Source organism: Neodiprion virginianus, chromosome 5, assembly GCF_021901495.1.
Source record: "Neodiprion virginianus isolate iyNeoVirg1 chromosome 5, iyNeoVirg1.1, whole genome shotgun sequence".
Lineage (NCBI taxonomy): Eukaryota > Metazoa > Arthropoda > Insecta > Hymenoptera > Diprionidae > Neodiprion > Neodiprion virginianus.
In genome coordinates, this window is record NC_060881.1 from 270,880 (window position 1) to 294,747 (window position 23,868).

General features: G+C 41.0%; 3 protein-coding genes and 1 long non-coding RNA gene across 9 annotated transcripts in view; 2 read left to right on the plus strand and 2 right to left on the minus strand.

The window, feature by feature from the left end:
- Positions 1 to 1,535: 1,535 nt before the first annotated feature.
- LOC124305419 (uncharacterized) lies at positions 1,536 to 3,344 on the minus strand. The gene is made up of 2 exons (XR_006908376.1): positions 3,044 to 3,344; positions 1,536 to 1,753 (listed from the first exon to the last, which is right to left on the minus strand). It is a non-coding gene; the product is annotated as an uncharacterized LOC124305419 (long non-coding RNA).
- A 1,166-nt stretch (positions 3,345 to 4,510) lies between these two features.
- LOC124305415 (protein rogdi) lies at positions 4,511 to 8,528 on the plus strand. The gene is made up of 6 exons (XM_046764832.1): positions 4,511 to 4,746; positions 5,063 to 5,134; positions 5,365 to 5,499; positions 5,563 to 5,841; positions 5,957 to 6,166; positions 6,258 to 8,528. The coding sequence occupies exons 1-6, from the start codon at positions 4,711 to 4,713 to the stop codon at positions 6,324 to 6,326; spliced, it is 801 nt and encodes a 266-aa protein (XP_046620788.1). The 5' UTR covers positions 4,511 to 4,710; the 3' UTR covers positions 6,327 to 8,528.
- The window catches only part of LOC124305414 (3 beta-hydroxysteroid dehydrogenase/Delta 5-->4-isomerase type 4), a 36,005-nt gene continuing 20,444 nt past the window's right edge, over positions 8,308 to 23,868 (minus strand). Inside the window, exons 2-8 of one of the 6 annotated variants that reach the window (XM_046764829.1) lie at positions 10,945 to 11,032; positions 10,640 to 10,776; positions 10,118 to 10,285; positions 9,643 to 9,978; positions 9,237 to 9,392; positions 8,916 to 9,169; positions 8,308 to 8,825 (exon numbers count right to left, since the gene is read on the minus strand). In XM_046764829.1, coding sequence (XP_046620785.1) covers positions 8,676 to 8,825; positions 8,916 to 9,169; positions 9,237 to 9,392; positions 9,643 to 9,978; positions 10,118 to 10,285; positions 10,640 to 10,718 — 1,143 coding nt within the window. In that variant the 5' untranslated portion in view covers positions 10,719 to 10,776; positions 10,945 to 11,032 and the 3' untranslated portion in view covers positions 8,308 to 8,675. Of the gene's footprint in view, positions 8,843 to 8,915; positions 9,170 to 9,236; positions 9,393 to 9,642; positions 9,979 to 10,117; positions 10,286 to 10,639; positions 10,777 to 10,828; positions 11,033 to 23,868 lie in introns of all 6 variants that reach the window. The other 5 variants (XM_046764826.1, XM_046764830.1, XM_046764831.1 and 2 more) reach the window with 5 other exon arrangements.
- On the plus strand, positions 11,907 to 14,691 carry LOC124304703 (uncharacterized). Its single transcript, XM_046763253.1, has 3 exons — positions 11,907 to 12,017; positions 12,484 to 13,599; positions 13,959 to 14,691. The coding sequence occupies exons 1-3, from the start codon at positions 11,907 to 11,909 to the stop codon at positions 14,169 to 14,171; spliced, it is 1,440 nt and encodes a 479-aa protein (XP_046619209.1). The 3' UTR covers positions 14,172 to 14,691.

Genomic DNA, 23,868 nt, shown 5'->3' on the forward strand with positions numbered 1-23,868 from the left:
ACAGCGTTTTACTGTAATAAAAATTGCCAGGTTCAACACTGGAACACACATTTACTGGAGTGTCGCAGAAAAATGCCTAGATTGAAAAAAGTCTCGTAAAAGTTCATTGAATTATTTTAGGACACTTGTCCCGGTAATATAGTAAATACAGAAAGCATTATATGTAATATCCATTTAGTGAAAATATCAAAAAATTCCTCATCACGACAGTATTATACTACAGATTACATGTATAAGTCACACAGAAGAATAACTATACGATCTACTAATGGTGGTAAGTATGCAGGTAAAAAAATAAAAAAAATTGAAACGCGAGTAAGTGATGATAGAAATTGCGTGAAACATTTCATATTCGTTTCGCGTTATGAATTGCCTTGGCACACTAATCGCATCAGCTTTTCGATTAATTTGACGGAAATCGGTATCACTTACAGTGAACCTTCCAAATAGCGGACATCTTCGTGATTAAAAATATTGTCCGTTATTCAGGAGTGTTCGCTATTCAGAACGATATTAACGTGTAAATTTTGCTTCTGGAGATTTTTAAACTGTCCGTTGTAAAGAGGAATCCGTTGTTGGGTGATATCCGTTAAGAGAAGTTTCACTATACGCGTTAATCCATAACCCTTTTGGTAGCGTGGCAAAAGAAGCAAGGAAGAAAATGAATACGAATTATAAACGCACACCATGTTTGAAAATCGAGTTACGTACTTCGCAGAGATTTTGTTGCTGTAAATTCTTCGAATAATTATGTATTCGTACATACATATACGTATAAAAATTGAGAAGTAATTAAAGCATATCTTATGAGCATGGATTATTATAAGTGTCGCTAAATTTGACATAGATTTTTTAATTCTTTTTCCTTCTTTTACTTGGTCCTCTGAGTTGTGTTTATCGCACAAATTGTAACTTTGACTTTAGAATAGATGAGGGATACGGGTAATCGTGTCGATGACAACGTATATAATTGATCAATGACCAAATAAAAGTCAGTAATACAAGTTTAAGGTAGAAAATTAATATGTATAGTGATTTAGGTGAAAAAAGTCAGCTAAAAATAGTCCGAATATCGAAAGTTTTTCAATTACTATTCTATTCCGGTGCTTATTTTTTAACTGGTTTTTGAGTCAAATCAGTGAATACCAAAGTGTTTATATTTATAAGACACAAATTATATAGTTGGATAAGATTTCGTACAAATAAGAGTTAAAGTGAAACTAAATAAGGTGAAACAAATGGACAAATAATGTTCTGAACAGATTTCCTCTTGGTTTATTTTAACAGTTAAGTTTTTATTTTAATTTTTTAATTTTATACTCTGTTGCATCTGCGATCTTATATATTAAAATTAGTTGAAAAAAAATTTCTTACATTTTCATATACTCTTCCTTTTTCCTAATGAACATTCGAATAAAATACTATTAATTTCCTGTTCCCTTTAACGTAATAAGGCTTGGAAATATAATCCCTGAATTTTCTTTATTCTATTTTGACCGTATCGGATTTTCCCGAAAAACCTTTTGAAAGTTGGACAAATTTCTGGACAATTTTTAGCATTTCAGTCGCGCGCCGGTTCGTGCGATAAATCTGTATGCGTTATTTAATTGTTGGCAATAAATGTTCTCATTTATGTAGCAACTCAATTACTTGTAATGACCCACCTTTTTTCGCCCCGGTATTGCGCCATTGTTGTCCCGGGTTACAAGGTTTTATATGATAAATGTATTGTATATAATAAATATATACGCTTCTCGCAAAAATTAAGGGAACAACAAAATTTTCGAAATTTTTTGGTGATTTTCAACAGGCTGTATTTCAGTGAAAAATGGTCGTACAAGAAATAAAAATACAGAGCTTTTGAAGCTTGAAGACTCTAGTTTTTGAATTTTTTGGTTAAAAATTTTTCGAAGCACTATTAGCCATGCAATCCTTGGATAAAGCACGAAGAAAAAATCTTCAAAATTTTTTACATTTTTTTTTTCGCTCTACGGGCATGGAAAAATTTTTCCGAACCAAACCAATGCCTAGATCGCATAGCCTGTTTATTCAGCTTCAAGATGCTTTTTTTTAAACCTCGATACGACCATTTGTCTTCGAGATATCGAATTTTGAATGCCAAAGGATCCTTTTTCACTCAACTGCCGATATCTCTGGAACTACTGGTCGCACAGCGAGCCGAAGGGCAGTTTCTTTTCCTGCAGAAAATTTCCTACAAAAATCTGTCATGGTTGAAGTCAAAAAAAATTTTTTTCCACCTGTAGCGTTAACGTGAAAAAAGAGCGAAAAAATGCCATTTTGCCTTTTTTTGGATAATCGACTTAATTTTGTCAAAATTTCAATCAATCGGTCCAGGAAAACCGCTGAACCGATCGATCTACCGATTTAGAGGGATCTTTGGGGTACATTAGGCTGTAAAATTTTCTTCTAACCTAAGCTCTTCCCCCAATATTGACGAAGATACAATCGATTATCCAAAAAAAGGCAAAATGGCATTTTTTTGCTCTTTTTTCACGTTAACGCTACAGGTGGAAAAAAATTTTTTTTGACATCAACCATGACATTTTTGTAGGAAATTTTCTGCAGAAAAAGAAACTGCCCTTCGGCTCGCTGTGCGACCAGTAGTTCCAGAGATATCGGCAGTTGAGTGAAAAAGGATCTTTTGGCATTCAAAATTCGATATCTCGAAGACAAATGGTCGTATCGAGGTTTACAAAAAAGCATCTTGAAGCTGAATAAACAGGCTATGCGACCTATGCATTGGTTCAGCTCGGAAAAATTTTTCCATGCCCGTAGAGCGAAAAAAAAATGTAAAAAATTTTGAAAATTTTTTCTTCGTGCTTTATCCAAGGATTGCATGGCTAATAGTGCTTCGAAAAATTCTTAACCAAAAAATTCAAAAACTAGAGTCTTCAAGCTTCAAAAGCTTTGTTTTTTTATTTCTTGCACGACCATTTTTCACTGAAATACAGCCTGTTGAAAATCACCAAAAAATTGCGAAAATTTTGTTGTTCCCTTAATTTTTGCGAGAAGTATATTATACATATACACTTATAAATGTACAGATATTTCTGTAAGAAAGACAGACAAAACTTAAGAATATTTATACGTGGAGAGTAACAGACATTTCACCGAATGAAGCAATTATACAGGCATAGTACGGTTGTTTCGTTCATTAATTCTGGTCGCCGAATTTTGGCATATCACCTTCCTTTAATTTAGCGATACTGCCTAATCGAGAAGAAAAGAAAGAAAAATAAATGAACAAATCAACTGAATTAATAGTCTGATGTTTTGTGTAATTGATAAAAAAAAATATATGTCATACGTATTATACGTACAGTAATGTTCATTAATGCCTTGGGCTCCCGAACAACTTGTTTTCGGTCCTGCATCGCCGGTCATTGTCACATAATTCGTATAGAATTGAACTCGCTTTTTGTTTCGGACCGAAAACAAGTTAGCCAGAAGCCCAAGGCATTAATCAAAATTACTGTACATCTGCGTGTAATGCACTAATATAATTTATGTTTGCGCGATGTTGTTGTAATATTCGATGTGAGATATCAATGTGTTGTAATAGCTATTTATTTCAATTGAAACACATGTCGAATTTCATATGCTTGTATGTATCCAAAAAATGAGATTTATCGCATATTCGTACGTCAACTATGTAAGCTCAGCTAAGTTCGATGCGTTTGTTTCGCTGAAAATAAGTATGTACAAATATTTCTTTGCCGATATATATTTTCACATATACACATATATGGTATGTATATACGTGCATTGTATATATATTGCTATAAAATGGTATAATTATTCATTTAATAAATTTGAAGCTAATAAGAATAAATACTTTCTTGGAAATATCATTGAAAAAATACCCGTTGAAATTTTCAAACCCAATGATTATAATATATTAATGAGGCAGAGCGCAACATAGTAGAAAATTTATCGCACGGAGAAAAATGACATTTTTTCGAAATAATTATACATGTTAATAAATATGTAGTCAATTAATGTAGTCATATTAAGAACGTAGCTTCATCAGCGGATTGATTAACGAGCTCCAGTTATATTACTATGTTGTGTCGAGATCTTGTCTTATCAAAGACTAGACAAATTATTTGAGGAGCCCTTCACTACATGTTGGTAGGGAATAATGAGAAATCAAACAAAGCTACGTCGATGTGCATGCAACGTTGGGAAAAAATTGCTGGAACTGCTGCACATTTCTATTTCCGGATTATCAGGTCTCCGCGGTTTAGGTACATACATTTTTCATCGGTAATTATAACGAGAACAAAAAGAAAACGACAATAAATGTATGAAAAAATTGAATATATTCTTCTCGTCGATCGCGCGTTACTTATATAAATCTTATCTCTAATACGTGTAACGTAAAGATCGTAAGACCGATCGTAACCCAATTAACGCACAATTGTACGACACATAGGTATGAATAAGCACACGTGTAGTAAGTTTGTACAGGTTCACCAGAAGTTCGATGTTTAATCAAGTGCAAAGACTACTCGAAAACACTTGCGATGATGGTACATTGCGTAGGTGGGCTTTTCAACATGGCGGTTTTAAAACAATAATAATCCATTGTACTATTTTCGCGCTCGTGAATTGAACGGCGAGAAAACTGCGCAACGCATTACTTCTAGCATTGCGCAGACGGAATTCCATCAATTACACTCAATAAAAATGGTGGATACTGAAAAGGAGGAGGCGCACAATCTCGTGAGTAATTGTCTCGTTTATCATCGTAAATATTTTTATCTAATCGTTTAATAGAGCGTTAAAGACGATGTACTGTATAAATACTTGTCTGGGATAAGAATAATAGAGCTTTACGTTCATGTGGATATCTTGCACCGACTTTTGATTCTTTGAGGTTAGGAAGTTTTTTTTCCCTTCAATGACCCTCCTCCCGTTTCTTTTTATTCGTTATTGTTACTGCCGTATGTTGAGTTCTCATCACCCGTCGCACTTTTAAATTCCCAAATTGATTACATGAATTTCACACTTGATATTGAGTAATCTTTTTTCTATTCAGCAAATGGAGTTTGAATGGGTGCTTCGCGAGGAAGTACATTCGTCGCTGTCCCAGTTGCGCAACATTTTAATGGTGCGTATCGACATTGCTTGTAATTGAATTGATTACACGAGTGTGCATAATTGGAGTCGACGTGAAGTTTTTATCTCCTATCAGGAAAAAAATAACCGCTCTCCAACCTTCGGAGTTGTGATATTCAACGATTAGACTTTATGACGTTATGCAATGCTACTTTGAGTAGCTAAAATATTCTACAATTGCAGAGTACAGATTAACATGTTTCCTTTTTTCTTCTTATCAAGGACTGCGCACAGAGGTTTCCGCTGGCATTATTCGGAAATGATCAGCCATACAAGACAGACAGATTCGTGTTTACAGCGCCGCACGATCAAGTGAAATGCGTCATAGTTTTGACAGGGGACAGTATTACAAATGCGGTGAGTATTGATTTTGCTGGTGTTCTAATCTTTGTTATTAACTAAGAAATTCTTTAACCTCAGGAGGTCAATATCAAGGTTCAGCGTCAACAGAATACCAACATGAGAACCAGCATACAGAACGATCATCCTTGGAAACTCCAACAAATTCAAGACGCGGCCAATCATTTGCAGCAGGCTATCGCTCACATAGACAACGTCGATCGTCACTATCTTTTTAAAACTTCTGACGAGGTTATGCACATATTGGGAAATATCTTGGGATGCCTTCAGCGAAGTCGAACCAGTCTTATTGTACCACGAAAGAAAACTATAGACGATCTCATCAAAAGTCGCAACATGGTAACAAAAAATGATCTTTCTGTTATCCAGATATTGTTTTAAGATAAAGAAAACAATCAGAAAGCTTTTTATCGTAAATAGTAATGATAATAATGAACTATGTGTATTGTTTCAGAGATCGTTGAATCCGATTTTACCAGACAATTTAGCGATCAGTTTTTATATACAAAGCTACAAGTTAGTTCTAGCTGTTTATCAATTGGAAAATGCCCACGGTAGCGTCAAGTACGAGACACATCAGGCTGAGTGTAGTGTACCGTGGTTAAATGAAGCATTGGTTCTACTTACCATAGCTCTACAGCTGTGCCAAAGATTGAAGGATAAGGTGAGATGAGTGATGAGACTATTTGGCTCTGTTATGTTTATCACAACTTTACCTTCTTCAGATAACGAATCCTTTTCTTTAATCTATATAGATCTGCGTTTTCTCCCAGTACAAGGATTTTACAGTCGGATCCAGAGTACCATCTGCAATGGATTGGTAACATTGACGAGAGTCCTGTTGAGTTGAATGTGTTTCAAATATCAATTTTATCCATTGAGCTTGCTACAAACCTGACGGCTTGAATTATTCAAGCTATCGTTTCTACACGTCGCGTGTTTCGGTACGTTGAAAAAACCAATATTTAAACTTTAGGTAAGCCGTACATTCTTATTTAATTTCACTTTTCTTACGATACTTACGATTTTCGTAACTCTCATCACCTCGCACACATTTATTTGAAAATATGTAACGTACATTTGTTTTATATATTTTTTTCTGTTTCTTCATTTTTAAACAAATTATCCAACGCTTTAGTCCCGCCGAATTTTATAAACTTTTTCTTTAGATTTGTTTCTGTTATATCTATCGCAGAGTTTATGTAATGAATTAATTTTTATTTATCAGTATTTTTTTTCAAATCCACGGAAAGCCCGCTTATTCGTAACGATTTGTTACTTATAAATACGATACCCTATTTGTAAATTATATGTTACCAGATTATAACTAAAAAGTTGTTGGTAGTGTGGCTAGAATTGTTATAGAATAATAATAATAATAATAATAATAATAATAATAAAAACAACAACAACAACAAAAATAATAATAATAATGGTAATCGCCCATTTTTGCACTATAAACTTGAATCGGATACGAAAAATAATAATTGAAAGAAAAAACTAATACCAATAACATAGGTAATTTTAAATAAATAGTGATGGAAACAAAAATGCAGGAAATGAATATTAATAGTCATTCGAGAATAGGATGAGAAAAAATTTGTAAAAGAATGCAATTAGTCCTTGACTCCATGTTGCGAATCGTGATTGGAATTTCAGAGGCAACGAACTAAAGCCTGTATGTTCATAGCGACGGTCTCAAGAGATTGCGCCGATAAAAAGAAGTGTAGATACTTGGCCAATTATCTACGTGCCTCGTGTAACCGTTTAATTTTAACAGTATTGTATTTAAGTATCGGTTTCGACGTTAGTCTACAATAATAATGTGTAATGATAAAAGTAAAATTGGTCATAGGCATAATATTAATTGCAAACCAAGAAACTAGTGAAAAAAAAAAAATAACCGATCCAAATTATAGTAGTTAGTGAATTGTAAATGTCAACTTGAAGTAATATGTAATTGAATTGTTGTTAAATTTTAATTCGTTATAGGTATCTTAATACTATGGTATACGCACGAATAATTGCGTAACGTCACGATTGATTTCAGAGAATGAAACCGACGCGCCTATACCCGTATATGCATACATGCATATGTAAAACTTATTTAATTTTTTGTAAATAGTATCATGATTATCGTAATATGTTATAGCAATTATTGTGCGATCATTGTTATTCAGCTATAAATGTAATAATTAACGCGGTATGTGAGAGATTTTACTTACTATTATGTATAGCCTGAAATAGACGATGATTTGTAATGTAATTTTTCGGCACTGCAAAACCCACGAGAATGCCGGGAAATGAAGCAACAAGGCGCGAATTGAGTTTTTCGATATTATTAAACGGAATTCTTAAACCGGAAGTTTAAATTTTCTAATAATTCTTCTGCTAGGGTGATTTTTGTTCATATAAATTTAATAACTAATTGTAAGTGTACAGTTACAGTACACACATCACCGTTGTGTACGTAAAACTTGACAATTAAAATGAATTTGTGTGGATTTTAATCAATGCCTGCATAATGTTGCATTTCGCATTCTTGTATTACCGTCTTATTATTATTACTATTCTTTTAGCACGTATCTTTGAATATCTTCATTGAATTTTAGGAATTATGCTAAAAAATATTTAAAAAAAAAAATAACGACAACCAGCGCATCAGGTTTTACGCATCCGCAAATTGTTAATAACGCACGGTCGAAACTGAAACGAATGCAGTTTATGGGTCCTGACAATAAAATTATTACAGTGTGTTTGATGTGGTGGTTGCAAAGAGGTCGGCCACAATGTTTATTGCGTTTGAATAAAACGTTAACCACCCTTATAACTGCACTTTATACGTATAAGTCTCAGAGATGTTGAGTGACTCTAAACAACTCTCTACATCTCCCGCGTGTAGACAAATCGCGTTTCCATTGTAGTTTGTATTTTAGAAAGAACCAAACTAAGATAGTCCAATTTGAGTGTATTTATTGTTATGTGGAACAGTTTTCGAAGCAATAAACTGTACAAGTTAATCGAAATAAGTTTTGTCTTTCTTTCAAATATCAATTTATTTCACGCCTCTCCTACTCCCAAATCACATCGCTGACAAAATCGGCAAATTCACAATCAGTCTCATCAAAAAGAAAAAGGTTCTCATAAGATTACCTTCAATTCTTCTTCAGTTGTCAGTTAAACACTTTCGAGTAGTAAGCCGAGGAAACTCGAAGCGCTTCGTCCCTGGTAAAGATCGGTGTGTAACCGATGTGAATAGCGGCTCGACTTCGATTATGCAGAATCATGGATCCCAGGTAGGCAATCAAAGATCGTGGTGATATCTGACAATTTTAAGTAACTGTCGAACCACGATTTTCCCATCCGCAAGTGACAAAAGAGAAAGAAAAAAAACTCAAGAGGTCAATACTTACGGGAAGTTTTTTCCTAAAAAATGGTAAATAAGCGATCGCTAGTTCGGCTACCACGGCACAGATGTAGGAAACCACTATTGGAATAGACCACGACAAAGTAACGTGGTGATTGGAATTCCTCGTCAAACGTTCGCAAAATCTAAGCAAATTCTCTACCGTTGTATCGTCCGTTACGAATACCGGAAGTCCTCCTATCCCGTCCGGACATCGTGCCAGCGCGTTTTTCGCGCATATAAATGCCCACGCCATATTCCCTGCCCGCAATATTATTGTGAATTATAAAATTTCTGTTAGAAAATTCACACGCATTGCTGAACTCACCTACATATGCCATTTCTTGCTTTCCTCCAACACCTGCCACCCTCACCAGCGAGTTTCCTTGCTTTTTTGCAACCTTCAAAATTTGCCAAACACATCCCAAGTCACCCTCGCCGTAGAGCAACGGGGGTCTCAAAGAAACTGTCCGAAGCGTCCCACCTTCGCAGAGAAGAGAGAGAGATTAATGAAATTTTCTCCGGTTCGTTAAATCGTTCGAAAATATTACACGGCAGAGTGCTCGAAGGAATTCGCAGTTAGGGTGTTTCCTATTATTATTCGAGAATCATATTCGATCATGAATTTCAAGGAAAACAGTTTTTCCCCAAGTACGGGTGAAATCTTTCACGAGTTCGAGAGTACCGGAATGAGTTACCGAAACAAGATAAGTCACGCATCTTGCAATGATTACCGAAAAGCCGATTGACATTGTTGGCTTTCTGGACGAAAATTACGCGAGAATGATGAACTCGGTGAGTAAACAGTGCCAACAGCTTTGTACCGTTCTTAAGTGGTGTTCCATCGGCCGCGAGGACGATTCTTTCAGCCCTTAGCTTGGAGGTGGCGTACTCCCGTAAGATCAATCTGTTCTCATCATCCGGAGGAGGGGCCCTTGACTCCTGGGAGTAAACAACCATCGCGACGATTCCACCGCGGACGTACGACTGAAGGGTGACTTCGGTGGTGCTGCAGTGCACGAGGCGAGGGACACTCTCTTCTACGCAAAGCTCGAGGAGATTTTTCGTAGCTGAAATGCAGTGATTACAGAAGCAAGGAATGTGAGAGCTTCTCGCGCTCAATGCTGCGGCGACTTGACCGGCCCTGACAGTGTAGCGAAGGCAGTAAATACCGCTTCGTGAGAGTTAACGATATTACGTGTAATTTACCTGCCACATTGTTACGGTGGAGGGCTTCTACGTCGGGTGGAAAATCGTACGAAACGAGAGCGGCGCAGTGAAGAACGACGTCGACGCCTCGCAAAGCTCCTCGGCATTTCTCCTTGTCGTATAAATCAGCCTCGAGATATACTACAGGTTTGCCGCCCTCGGGCAGATCTGTGTTAGGGTCAAGCGAAAAAAAACAACCGATTCATTATTCACGAGAGGAAATATTGGGCTTCCACATTTGGGCGTCACTGAGCAATATGGCGCCGGGAAGACCGATCAGCTGATCGTTTTAGCCAGATTGAATGAGTATCAACGGACAGAAAACTTCCTCCGAGAAGTCAGTATCTTATTTTATCACAATAAACTGGCCAAGCGTGTAATAACATATTACAGAAAAATTACTATACAAGTTTCACGGATAAATACGACTCATTCTAAGCTTCACTCATCCCGTCATCAGGCGACGACTTGCGCTTTAACGTAGTCATTATGCTTGAATAAACTCGGTGGAAAATTACTTACCTAAAATATTATTCCATCGAACTTTATCCAGTATCCGTATTTCCCGTACTGTCTCGTCCTTCAGAAGATGCTTGACCATATGCTGACCCAAGAACCCGCTACCGCCTGCAGGTTGTTAAACAAAGAGCAAGAAAAATCTGTAAAATTATTGTCCAGTTGCAAGTTTTTTCGGATTTAATTTCTATTTACCGGTAACAAGAGCAACCTCTGAGCGCGACCCGTTCCAGGCCATGTTCAGCAGCAAATGAAGCTACTGAATCAGCGAATTCCTATCTAAAAGCAGTGGGGTATCGCATTCTGCTTACTGCACAAAGTTGATGAAAGTTGAAGCACTTCTGTGTGGTTTTAGAACTCATCGGCTGTACAAGCGTTACTGGAATAATACCTGTGCACCTACGGAAGGTATGATCGCTTAGGTATATGATGTAACAATACTTTCACTCGGTTCCTTCAAATTCAATCGATAAATCACTAATAGATCTGAGTGTTATTTCAAATTTCAAAGAATAGCCATTACGATATATTTTTATATTCCTATCTGGCGATGTCGAAACTTAAGAAACGCTTATGTGATCGTCACCTTCACTTCACGATATGTTCACCAATCGCGAAAGACGCCGGAAAGTAAATAATACTATCAAAAACAAAGCCTGCGTCGTCTCATCAACTGCGATACGTGAATCTAAAAAATGTGGAGCATGCACGTCATAGGTACAGATACGCAAATGCAATAAAGGCATCTGACAACGAGCGATTACGATCGGTTCGACGTGCTAATTGGCCATTTCATAATATAGACTTCCATTCAAGTGGCCTGTCTCTTTTCCGTGATTTCAATAGTCAATCAGCACCCATATATATACGGATCGGATATCCGACTGTGTATCGTCGATAGTCGTCCGACAATTATCCGGCCAATTAGCGTTTTTGAATATCGGCTTGTGGCCGTAAATGAGCAAGGTGGAATGTCCGCGCGGACCAAATTATCGTTCGAGTGATGCGACGGCATCTATTCTGAAAGCAGCCCTTTTGGCTAACCTAACCTAACATAATCAGGTGACGCAAAGTTTGTCTACTCGGTTTACAATTAGTGATTAAGTCGGCAAATATCCAACAATATGAAGCGCCCGAGGTGTCAGCACTGTTTTTTTTTTCGCACAAAGAAACACGGCGACAGTCGACGGTGATGGTCGTTTGGAAGTAGGTGTGGTGAATTTACTTGTTGAAACGTCGATTTAAAAATATTTACTGCTTTGGCATTGACATTATGGACATTCAGCAGAAGTGCCGGCTGTGTTTTTTCAAAGTTCACAAACCCCAAAATATCTTCACTACCTCGGGTCTGCTGAATAAAATTAGAAAGTTCACCGACATTCAGGTATGAATAACGATTATTCAATGATATTTACCAATTCTGATCAACATCAACTTCGATACGAAATCGGCCTCATCGTGCCACATTAGTTGTTAGGTTTACTAACCTATTCTTTCCTCACGCCTGTTTCCTTTTCTCATGTTTTACACCAACCATTTTCGCCCTTCAATGACACGGGAAATTGCAGGAGGGTTGCCTATATGTTGTGCCCAGCAGGCGTCGCAGACGCGGCACGATAGGCAACCCGATTCACATTTGCGTCTATGCGGTCTCTTTCTATCTGGTGATTTTGATCGAAACGCTTCGGAAAGTCGGTGTTTACTTATTGTTAGTGAATGAATTATGTATTTTTCACCGTAGATTTACCGTCTTTTCGACATTAACTCTGGCCGAGTTTTATTACGAATGTTAGAGCGTGTAGTTTCTTGTACAAAACACAACGGTATCTTGGTACAATCTTGTATTGCAGGTAAAACGAGGAGATGGCCTGCCGAGCAACGTGTGCGATCTGTGCGTTATGAAATTAAAAATCGCGGATAAATTCCGTCGGCAAGTAGGAAGAACGGACAAATTGATCCGAGCCTTTGTCTCAAGCCATGCAGGGTCCCAGCGGTACAGTTCGAAGAATAAAAGTATGCCGAATCTACGGAAATTCGGCACGAGTAATTCCTTCCACGATTCCCAAGATCTGTTCAGGTCGAATTACCGACATAGAGTCTGTCGAGAACGGATGCACACTTCGAGGAATATGTCGAGTTTCAGGTGGCGGGATGGATCGAGCGGTAGGAAATCGCGAAGCGTCGTCCGACACGGGGAGAGCGATTTGGACCGATCTTTCATCTACTCGAGCTCAACAGCGAGGTCATTGACCGCTAGTTACACGACATTGACCAATCGTTGCCGTGCGGAGGAAAACCCTGAGGATTTCTCGTTGCCTTCGTCGTTTGCGAGTGTTTTCGATTCGAACGAGCGGCAGGATAACGGAGCGAAGAGAACGCGCGGCTTTCGAATCGTGCGACACAGGCAGCGAGAAAGACGACTCTTAAAAAAGCGACAGGTCCGCGGCGAGGAGTCCCTCAAGAGTACGAGCAGGAACGTAATTAACTACCAACTTGCATCGAGCGGCCAACACGCCCTCCAACAGAGCTGTGGACTCCCCGCGGATCCTCTGAATTTACTAAAAGTAAAGAAAGTCCGGCCCCTCCTTGATCGTAACGACGACGACGACGACTCCGCGGCTTCCTCCGTTTCCACCGGACGCTCATCGCCGTCATGGCGATATGACGGGAAAGCCAGACTCGCACGGGACTTTCAAACCCGTTTTTCATCCCCGAGCTCCGCGGGCTCGAATTTTTCCGACGAGTTCTTCGACCCGATTACGCCGGAAAACGCCGTCCCCCAGAAACGATACTTTTACCAAAGAACCAGAGTCGTTTCTGAAACTCGCCTGGCTTCCGCCAACGTTCACACAATCGACGTCGGCCGCGCTCAGGGTGACGGCCCCGTCTCGACCCCCGATAACTCAAAAATCCCGGTCAACTGCCCCTTATGCAAAAAGATCTGCGCGAGCCTGCACGGCTTCAAGGTAACTACGATATTTATTCACCTGTCGGCGATTCCGTGTCTAGGCGTAAATACTCTATTAATGCAAAATAATGTACAAAATAAATCAACGACACACAACCTAAGTAGTTATCGGTGAAGGTCCCGGTGCCTGCGATATTTATTACATAGATAGGCAAGCGTAGCTAGTTACGCTTTCACGCAATACACAAGTACCTCAGATGTATCTTCGGTTGTCTATGTGCAGGCGAAACATCGTCCGCAACGGGAACCTTTACCGAAAACTCGGTGGTATGTAACGCGATTAGAAAACTTTGGCATGAAACGTTTTCTTTGAAAATGTAATATTATCGTATAATGACATCGATATTTCGTGCGTAGATTCACGTGCGCATGCACGCATCGGAGAAATGCCGATTATGCGAAGCTTCAACGGAGAGCAAAGAAAAGTTCAGAAAACACATGGTGTCGCACCTCGAGTCGAAGCCTCAGTTTCAGTGCAGATGCTGCAAGAGGGTTCTTAAAACGAAAGCGGGTCTGAGCATCCACGTCCGAATTCACTCGAAGAGCGTACCTGCGGCCATCGGAGTGTGATCTCAATCCCCGAAAACTTACAACATCCAACGAGGCTACAGTGCTCACAATCAATGCGTACCGTAGCCGTTTCGATTCGGAGTAAATTGCTTGCGGTGCGTCAGGAAGGTTCTTTGTAAGATTAGCGCGTCAAAGAGTAAACTAATTACAAATCGATTAATTTTAAAGCGATCAGTGAATACCGCGGTATGTTGTTTGCGTGAGAAAGGTATTTGCGACGAGTATGGTATTCATTCGCTTTACGTTTTACGTTTTAATTCATTTTATCTGCAGACATATTGTTTCCATGATACAATAACTAATAGAATGTATTCCCCATATAGATTCGAGATGAAAAATGTCAAGTTTTGTAGAAACTAATTTCCACAGTATAACCCAGTGTCTCAAACCGGAACAATGCCCTCTTTCAAAAAAATGCGTTCTTCAAACAGATTGTATAAATGTGACGCCGGCTCATTAATCCCCACCGGTGCATATGCATACAAACCGGGTGCGATCAAAGCAGTCAAGCTGGAACGCTGCGGGAAGGGGATTTTCGAATTAAGTCCAGCAGAACTGCATTGTGCCCACGAAGGATTAATCGAGCCGTAGATCTTCGCCGTGTTACTCGGCAGCTGATAGGACCGCGCTATTATTTGTTTAGTTATTGTGGGGCGAGGGTTGAGATGCTGCGTGATTAATAGACCTTAACGAACACAAGCGTAACATTCGATCTGACCCGGATAAACAAACAGCCCTGACAAAACACATGATTGATTTTAATCATAGTTTTAACACTTTACCGACCGACAGCCTATTAATCGGCTATTGGTCGTTGATATAGTTCTGCTCGATATAGTTTCGCTCGATGTAATTTCGCTTGATATAGGTCCGCTCGGTATAATTCCGCTTGAAAAAGGGGGTTACTCGGTGTCAACGGTCATCAATAAGAATAACGTATCTCTGACGTTTCCGCCCTTTGAGGGGGGCCCTTCTCAGACTAAAATTAATTCATCGCGAGAAAAAAAAATCAAAAAAACATAACGAAGTACATCCTATGAGACAGTTATAAACAACTCAAAAATGACGTCATTGGCCGACACGAAGGTCCCGAAAAAGTGACTTCGCACAATCCACCTCGGTATCTCGATGAATATAATGCGTGTACTTTATACACTGCACAGGGTGATTTTCCCGCGGCGGCCAAAACGCAGCAGCGCCGTAAGTTTCCTCAAAAATCAGTTCGAGTTTGACAAAAAGCGTCAAACACATACGGTCAATCTTATAATTCAGTGGATTCGGAAACAAAATTCGAACGTTATTTTAATCGAGAAAATTATTTCGACTAATGGGATGGTGAATAAAAAAAATTATTTACGGCAAAATGATGATAAAATTGTAAATTACACTAAAAAATTTTACAAAAATTTAGAGAACTTGTGTGGAAGTTATGAAACTTTAAATAAACAGTTGTGTATTTACTCTTGGGGTAAAATGAATTTTCAATTGGATTTATTCGCCAAGGATCTCCCTAAAATTCCTGAAACGTCGACACCGAATTCTCCGTACTAGAATTAATCAATGCGAGGTTTTTTTTAATTTTATTTATATGAAAACCGTGGCATCGTCGTCGGTGAAGGTGTGGAATCTGATCCTTGAGAAGACGAGCAGAGCGTTTCTCCTCATCTTCGCGTGATGAAAAAATTTTTATCTTGAAATGAATCAGCTGCTCTTCGCCTTGGCTCGAATACGGATTCGGCGGAACCGCAGATCCCGCTCACCGAGATTTTATTTGATTGGCTTTTGGAGTGCTCTCTTCGAGACGTCTCCGCGGGAAGCCGCCGCCGACGTACATCCAGTCAGCATTCTGCGTCGCGATCCTCCGGTGCAGTTTCTGACGTCACAACACCACTATCAGATCACTTCGAGTCTGCACCCTATCTCGCCCCATCTCGGCTCTCCTCGGATTCTTAGGTATAACCCGGGGTTATGCATAGGTAGAGGAAGCGAGGAACTTGGCCCGACGTCAACCCGGAATCCGCGCCCCGCGGGGGTTCGTCGCCGTCGATGAAAATGCAGCGTCAATTAATCGGACGAAACATTTATAAGGTTTTATACCAAGTACGGTAATGTTCATTAATAGGTATTAAACAAACGATACGTCGAACATAGATACGTAATGATTCTATATAAAAAATAATTCATTTCAGTTTTTATTCCGCTGACAAAGCCGAGATCCGCATACCTTTGAACAAAATAAACCCGAATCTAATCGAATAACCGGTTGTCGAGTTACAAATTCCCCAAATTCCCGCACTTGTTTCACAAAACCGGGTATCACGGGGTGTAATTTGATTGAAGCGTAATAAGTGGCGCGATGCGCATCGACCGCGTCACGTGATAAGTATCAGTGGAAATTCCAGACATGGTGTGCTTTCGTATTTGGTACCAAATAATTCATTTCCCCGGTATAATTTGCGTTTACCTACCGGATTATTCGTGGTGCGGAAAGCTCGCGAATGAACGGTCGGGTTCAAAGCTCTGCTGCTTAGACGTCGGCTAACGGCCACCGGTCACTCGCAGGTATCCGTGTGACGTGAGAGCTTGCGGGAAATTAGGATATCAGCGTTTCCCGGATTGATCGTCGCGACAAGAAATTCGGCGGGCGTTTTTAAATCGGCCGTATCGGTACGGGGGGTTTTACGTCATATTCGCTTCTAGCTGTGTGCAGTGCATGCGAGGCGAACAGCTTTATATCGCGGCGATGTTTTTCCCTCTTCTACTCTTTTACTTCCGGTTATTTGTTACTACACCGGAAGCTACGGCGTAATGAAATATATCTGCGCACGTTACACGTTCCAAACCGAGCTCCTCCGCCTCTGCACCCCTTGCCCCGCAGGGCTGCATCCTTCGGTGATTCATAACCCCCGATTTTGTCCGCGAATACGTTCCATGCGAAATACTGCGCGCGATCTGCTCATCCTGTTGTTTTACCTTTTCGCTTCTTCCCTCCCCTTACCCACCCGTTCCCACCGCTTTTCTCGTGTTGCAATCCCCTGTTTTTGCACTCAGGGCACAGATTTATCCCGGCGTGTAAACCAACCCACTGCATCATAGCTGCAGTGCAGAAATCGCAACGTTGTATACTTAACGAATTGCACAGAGCGATCCGATGTTGTATTACAGTTGCGTTACACGTATAAGTGTATCGCATCGCCACGATAATTGACTTGTTCTCATTCCGACATTCGGCCTGCAATAGACGATGCAATTTCAGAGCCATCGACTGCTTTGAGTCCATTCGACACCGTCTCGATTGCATCAAATTGCTATCAGTTTTTCACCTTCTCTTCTCCAGCCAGCTCTTTCGATCCCTATGACGGTCCGTCTGTAACGTCAAATTGACGGATTTATTAGAGCCACCCGGAAGAAGAAGGAGAAGACGAAGAAAAAGAAGAAGAAGAAGAAGGAAGAGAAGAAGCGAGACCGGGTATCCACCCGGGGCACTTCGATTCCGTCGGTTATATGGGAGAAAACTATTATTAAATTGAATTCCACCTACGTATTTGCCCGCGTTCTCCTTCCATCTACCCGCAGTTCGCGTCTTCTTCATCCTCGTCCTCGTTCTCGCGTAGCTAGACGCTAGGGTGCACGGGGATCCTTTTGTGCCGTAGAGTGAAAATATATCCAGTAGGAGAGGAAAATTCACTGTACGTACATACCTACACCGAAGCAGCGGCTAAGCCGTATCCATAGTTCTCCGCTTTGTCCAAGTATTCCAACCTCTCGCAGGCTGTCATCCGGGAAAAGACATCCGCCGCACGCGACGAGGAATATCTCGTTCCGGATAGTCGGAAAGTTTCAAAAACTAAACTCGCGGTTCGCGAATACTTGCCCGCAGCAATGATCCTGCGGTACAACTGAGCGTCCTTACCGCTTCCCTACTTCACCGCACGCTCTCGATAAGATCCCGCCGTCGGGGCTGTAGCTGGGAATGGATCGTGTTAACGTTACGGAAATTATATGTAAATTAAAACGCGGAAATTTCCGTAGGGGATTCCCGGACCCTCGAACACATTCGAGACGATCATTCAGTCCGGCAGACGTACTGCGCTGAGGGGATGAAAGTGAGAATTTACGAAGCGGCGGCGGAAGGGAAGGTGGGGCGACGCAGCCGCGCGTACCCGCGGATTATACGACTTGAACTTTCTCACGGCATGCTTCTAATTTCCCGGAGCTGTCTCGAGGGTCCCGATCGAGCGACATTTAATGGAAGGCGGCGGCAGGTGCTAATTTAAATCGCATCGGAACAGCGAACGGCGGGATTTTCTTCTATCCGCGCTTTGGTTGTTCAATCGGGAACTAATTCCGCAATCCCTTGATTTCCTCGCGCTAAATCTTCGTCGCCATTCATTTCTTCACTCTCGTTCAAAATTGAACGCGGGATGTATTCCGATCGCGAGAAAAGCTCGGAGGAAACACACTTTCGCGCAGTGAAATCCCTGCTTCGTCGACTCGGCGGGTCCTCTGTGCCCCGAATCCAACGAGCCTTGGCCCGCGAATGTGCAAAGTACGCAAAGCTCTGGTTGATGCGGCCGTTCCGCCTGAGCTATCGTTTGGTACCAGACGGCAGCGCCACACCGCAACGTATTTCGAATTTTTGTACAATTAAATTGGCGATTACTTCAAATCAAATAGAGTACGTAATAAATACGTAGAAACGTTACCGTTTCCTTTTTTTTTTTTTTTTTGCCTACTCTTTAAATCTCATACGAAGATCTCAATTTTTATTTACAACGTGCCGTATGAGTCGCAGATTTGACTTACAAAACTATACGGTGAAGCAATAGTTTTTTTACATTCTCTCATGTATTTTGACAAAAGATTTGCGGGAAATTTGACGAATAACAGTTCGTCCAGCCCAACACAACCCAAACAAACACGAATCCAGAACAACCCAACGCAACTCAACCCTCTAAATCTTCATTCGATAAATTGGTTTCACGGCTTTGCTATTCGAGGCATTATTTTTTCAACCAATTGTTTTTCCAAGCCTTTATTTTTCCGATTGAGGATGAACTAGGGGTTTCATGCGTTTTGAGTCTTTTTCATATCCGGATACCGAATGTGAAAAACTTACTAGATCGACGAGGGGCGTGTTGACGTACTAAATAGTTTAAAAATGTACTAGATTTAGTACAATTGTACCAAAATGGCAACGGTGGGTCCTGGCAATATCTGGAAAACCAATTCCCCGTGAAATGCATTAGGGGCTTATAGCTGCCGCCAAGGTCTACGGCTACGCGCCGGATTCATCCGGAACCCTCGAGAAAACACCAACCCGGATTCCCTGCTGCTTTCTTTTACTCCGCGAACAATTACTCACATCTCCATTACATACATTGTCGATGTTTCGGTAGAATCCCTCCGATATTCTCCACTGTTTCCGTTTTGCGCTAATAAAAGAGCCGCCGCTGCTGCTGCTGCTTCTTTCGATACTGAAACTATACCTGTTTCCTTCTTCTGCATTATACGGCTTTCAATTTTTCATCCTTTCTATTGCCGAAGAAAATTCTACGTCTCATAAGGTCGCGATTTATTAAAACTCAGTAGGTATGCTGGAAATGGAAAGTTAAATGAGATACGCGAAAATCAGTTGTTCAATCAGATGTGATTCAAGACTTATACGTCTTCGATGAAAAATAATATTAACGTCAATTATTTAATATACGCTGACTGACAAATAATTGCAACCGAATTCCGCAATGAGCAATAACTTCCAAGTTACAATATTTATCTTAGATTTCGACATTGACAAACCCGGATTCGGACAGATGGAGTTTTGTTTTCTTCTCCAATCGATTTCTCGCAGCTTTTTATCATCCGATCAATGCACCGCCAGTTGGGTTGAGAGGATTCGAAAAACTTTAATGCCACTTTTATTTGGGCGTGGTACAGCTGTCTCCGGAATGGAACTCTGATACGGCAAAGCCCATCGAAGTTGTTCGCCTTGCGTAAGCCGATTTAAAAGTCCCCCGCGGGTATATCCGCCCGTACTCTCAGAATCCGTCATGCGGCCTGAGTAATGCATGGATATTACACATACGTAACAGGGTGTGACGCTAATGAGGAGAATTGGTAAATCCTGTAGGATATGCGACCGAGTATCGCGAGACTTCCGGTCCTCTCTTTGGCCTCGGCAGAAATCGACCAGGAACCGTGTTGATTCTTCCTGATTCTTCCCATTATTTTGCTTCGTTTGAATAACTTTTTTTTTTCATTTGTTTGTCAAAAGTATCGTACGCAGACGTGTAATTAATCAACGGCGATGTATTTCACGGTCCCATCTCATTTTTTCACGGCCGTTAGACGCTGTTGAATTATTTCGAGAATCGCCGTTCATTAACAAGTCATTTGTCTACACATAGTTTTGCAAAACGCTTGACAGTCGCTGTTATTATACCTACTAGTGATGTAACGAATATTCGCATCCGCATTCGCAAAAATCGCGTGAATATTTTACGAACGTGACTGTCGCAAATACTTCATATTTTGCTTATGAAAATGGTGAGAATAACATTAAATAAGACAAAAAACATCAGTTTGACAATGACCTTCTATTATAAAAGTTTGCCTTCGCGTTTGAATAACACTCTGGCTATAAACTTATTCTGTTTCTGTTATCAATTTGTCGTTGAATAATCAAACAAACAATCGGCTTGGTTCGGATCAGCTCGGGAATTTCCGTAATAAGATGCAAACGGCGCTAATGTGCGCGTGTGATTTGCATGGTGTACCTGTCGCTGTCGGTCAACCAATTGTCAACCTTTAGCCATAGGGAAACGGCGCCAGATTTAAAATGTATATTCGCATTCGCGATCAGTTGAAGCATTTACATTCGATACATCACTAATACCTACATCGGCACGTGCAAACGGGCGTGTATTTTGAGTACTACGCGAGAATCGGGACCGATCGGTTCGTTTTAATTGGGTCACCCGATACAATGACACGTCACTCGGACAGACAGCGGTGCGACAGCGGGATTTCGGGCCCCGCAACTCCCGTTTCCGCAAAATCACCCCGCTCGTATCGCCAACCCTTTGCTAAATTACGTCACTTCGCTCGGTTCGCCGCGTCGCCAATCACTGCGGCTGGCAGTAATCGAGATTTGAATCGCAACAAGCTACGCCGGATGGTTACAGGTATACGTTTATTATAATACCCACCCTTGGCTTCGGAGAGGCGAGAATTTGGATCTAACACCCAGTAGCTCTGCGGTATGATTCGCGTGGAAGAAACGCAATTGAAACGCAGCATGGGTAAAATTTTTTATTTCTTTCTTCTTTTCTATTATTTTTTTCCATCATTTTAACAACAATGCGCAAAAGTTGCGGAGGTGCGAGTAGTTTTTATTTCTTTCTTTTTTTTTTTTTTTTATTCTCGAAGTCTGCAGGAATTTCGGATTCGTAAAAAAGCATATATACATGTATTATATGTATGTATACTACTGATGTAATATATAACAGGCACAGTACCGTACGTACATACGGTGTCCAAGCGCTTCGTAAAGTTTTATCAATAAATTGCTGCACTCTGGCACGAGGGTGTTTTCGCTCTGAGGCATGCGACGCGTATGTATTATAGGCACGTATACGTACAAAACATGCCTATGCAACGTTGCAAAAAATGGAGTGACTGCAATTCCGTGGGGAATTTTTTGGGAAACGTATCGAAAAAAATTCGGTTTTTATTTCACCGGCGTGTTTTTTTTTTTTTTTTTGTATTCGATGAAATAATATATTTTTTCCTATCAACTTACCCGCACATCTGTGATTACGATACGCTAATGCTTGTTTTCGAACCGAATAGAATCAAGTTTTCGAAACCTTGTGAAAAGGTATTCAATTCGTTCTTGAAAAAGAAATTCAGGACCGTCGTGGTCTTCAGAAATTAATATTATATAAAACGCGGATTGTTTGCATAAGTTATATTACCGATGCAAAGAGTTAGATAAAAAATACGTAAATAAGTAAAAGTGACCAGTGATGATTGGTAGAGAAATTTTTGCAATTCTTGTCCTTAACCAGAGCGACGTGACCAATAATTTTCACACCGTTCTCCAGCCCCGCACGTCTTACTCTGCAGTAAATCTTGGCACCGAGATCGTTTGGTGATCGGATTTCATTAGTCTCGTTTCAGGATGATCGGAGTGTCTCAGGAGCTTAAGACTTGAAGGGGTCTGGAGTGTAGGAGGGTGAAAGGTGTTGGCAGTTGCAGACGTAACGGCGCACCGTCAGCGGGCCAACCGCGGTTTGTCTCGGCGTCGCGTACCTAACTCGATTTTGACATTTTTTCTTCCTCAGCACTCATCCGTCTCCTGTTCGTATTCAAAGTCTCGATCTTTTGACTGCGTAAATAATTTTCATACCGTATAAACTTTTACCTTCTTCCATTCGTTCGTCCGATCGTGGATAAAAGGTTGAAAATTGCGGAGACACGAGGACGGAGATGAGGAACGACCGGTGAGTAAAAAAGAAGTCGAAATAAAAAAAGAAAAAAAAGAAGAGGATAAGAAAATGCTCGGAATACTGCGAGAGTGAGGAGGGGTGGCGTAATTCTATCGTGTGAAGAGTGTCGGCCCCTCTCATCCCCCTCCTCCGCCTTCTCATCCTCCTCGTCCTCCGTCGCGACTCGGCTCGGGTGCAGGATTTTCGCTGCAATGCAGCGAGGCGGAGCGGTGATTAGAATTTAATTATTCGCAAGACAAACGACTTTAGAAAGCCCTCCCTGCAGTTGCGGGCCCTCGAGGTCGGGCCTCTCGCGTTCTTCCGCGTTAAGAAGGCTCGTTCCTCAAACCCTCCCCCCTCCACCACCCCCGCCCCCACACCTCCGACCGAACTCCGGCTCCGGGCTGCGGAGCTTCAATGTTTCCTGATTCCGTTTCTCCTTTCTCATCTCTCGTATAGGTGGACGCGAACCTCCTTTCAAAAGGGGAGCTGCAGGGTGGTTTCTTCAATATTTCAAACCTCGTTTCAGGTTATGCAGACTCAATTTCCCGCGGATCCTGGAGTTTTATTTTTCAATAAAAACGTTGCGAACGGCGGGGGGGGGGGGGAGGGGTCGGCAAAAACGAGCACGCTTGATTCCGTCCGGCGAGGGCGCCGCGGCGATAACCTAATCCGTTGAATGATTGGGCCAAAGCTTCGGTAATCCACTATCAAGAGCATTCGGATTTACCTACTATACACCGTCGTATAAGCTCTTATGTTTTATTACACGTATGTACCTACGTACCTACCCGCCCACCTATGTAGGTACCTAACTAGATCTATCCTCGGCCTCCTGCACCTACATCGAGGATTTCGTTTTAATCGGCGCTCCCGATACCTCGGCGATGAATGTGAAGTCATAAAATGCAGCTTATCGAGGGATCGCGATAAGAGCCTGCGCCCGATAGAATTTGGACTTCGGGTGGACGAACGAAAATTATCCGCACGCATTTTTCGTCGCTGAAAATTTCATTTCCCGCAGGTACCTCTTCTCGGCTCGTTGGCTACTTTTTCGCGTTCCTCTTCCGCACCCCCGGCATCCGGGGAATTCCTTCTTCCCTGTGAACATGATAAGTGCAATCTCTGCACCAGCCATAACGCGCGCCTGTGGCTGACGGGCTTTATGGGCTTTATATTGTATAACATATATGTATATACATATATAT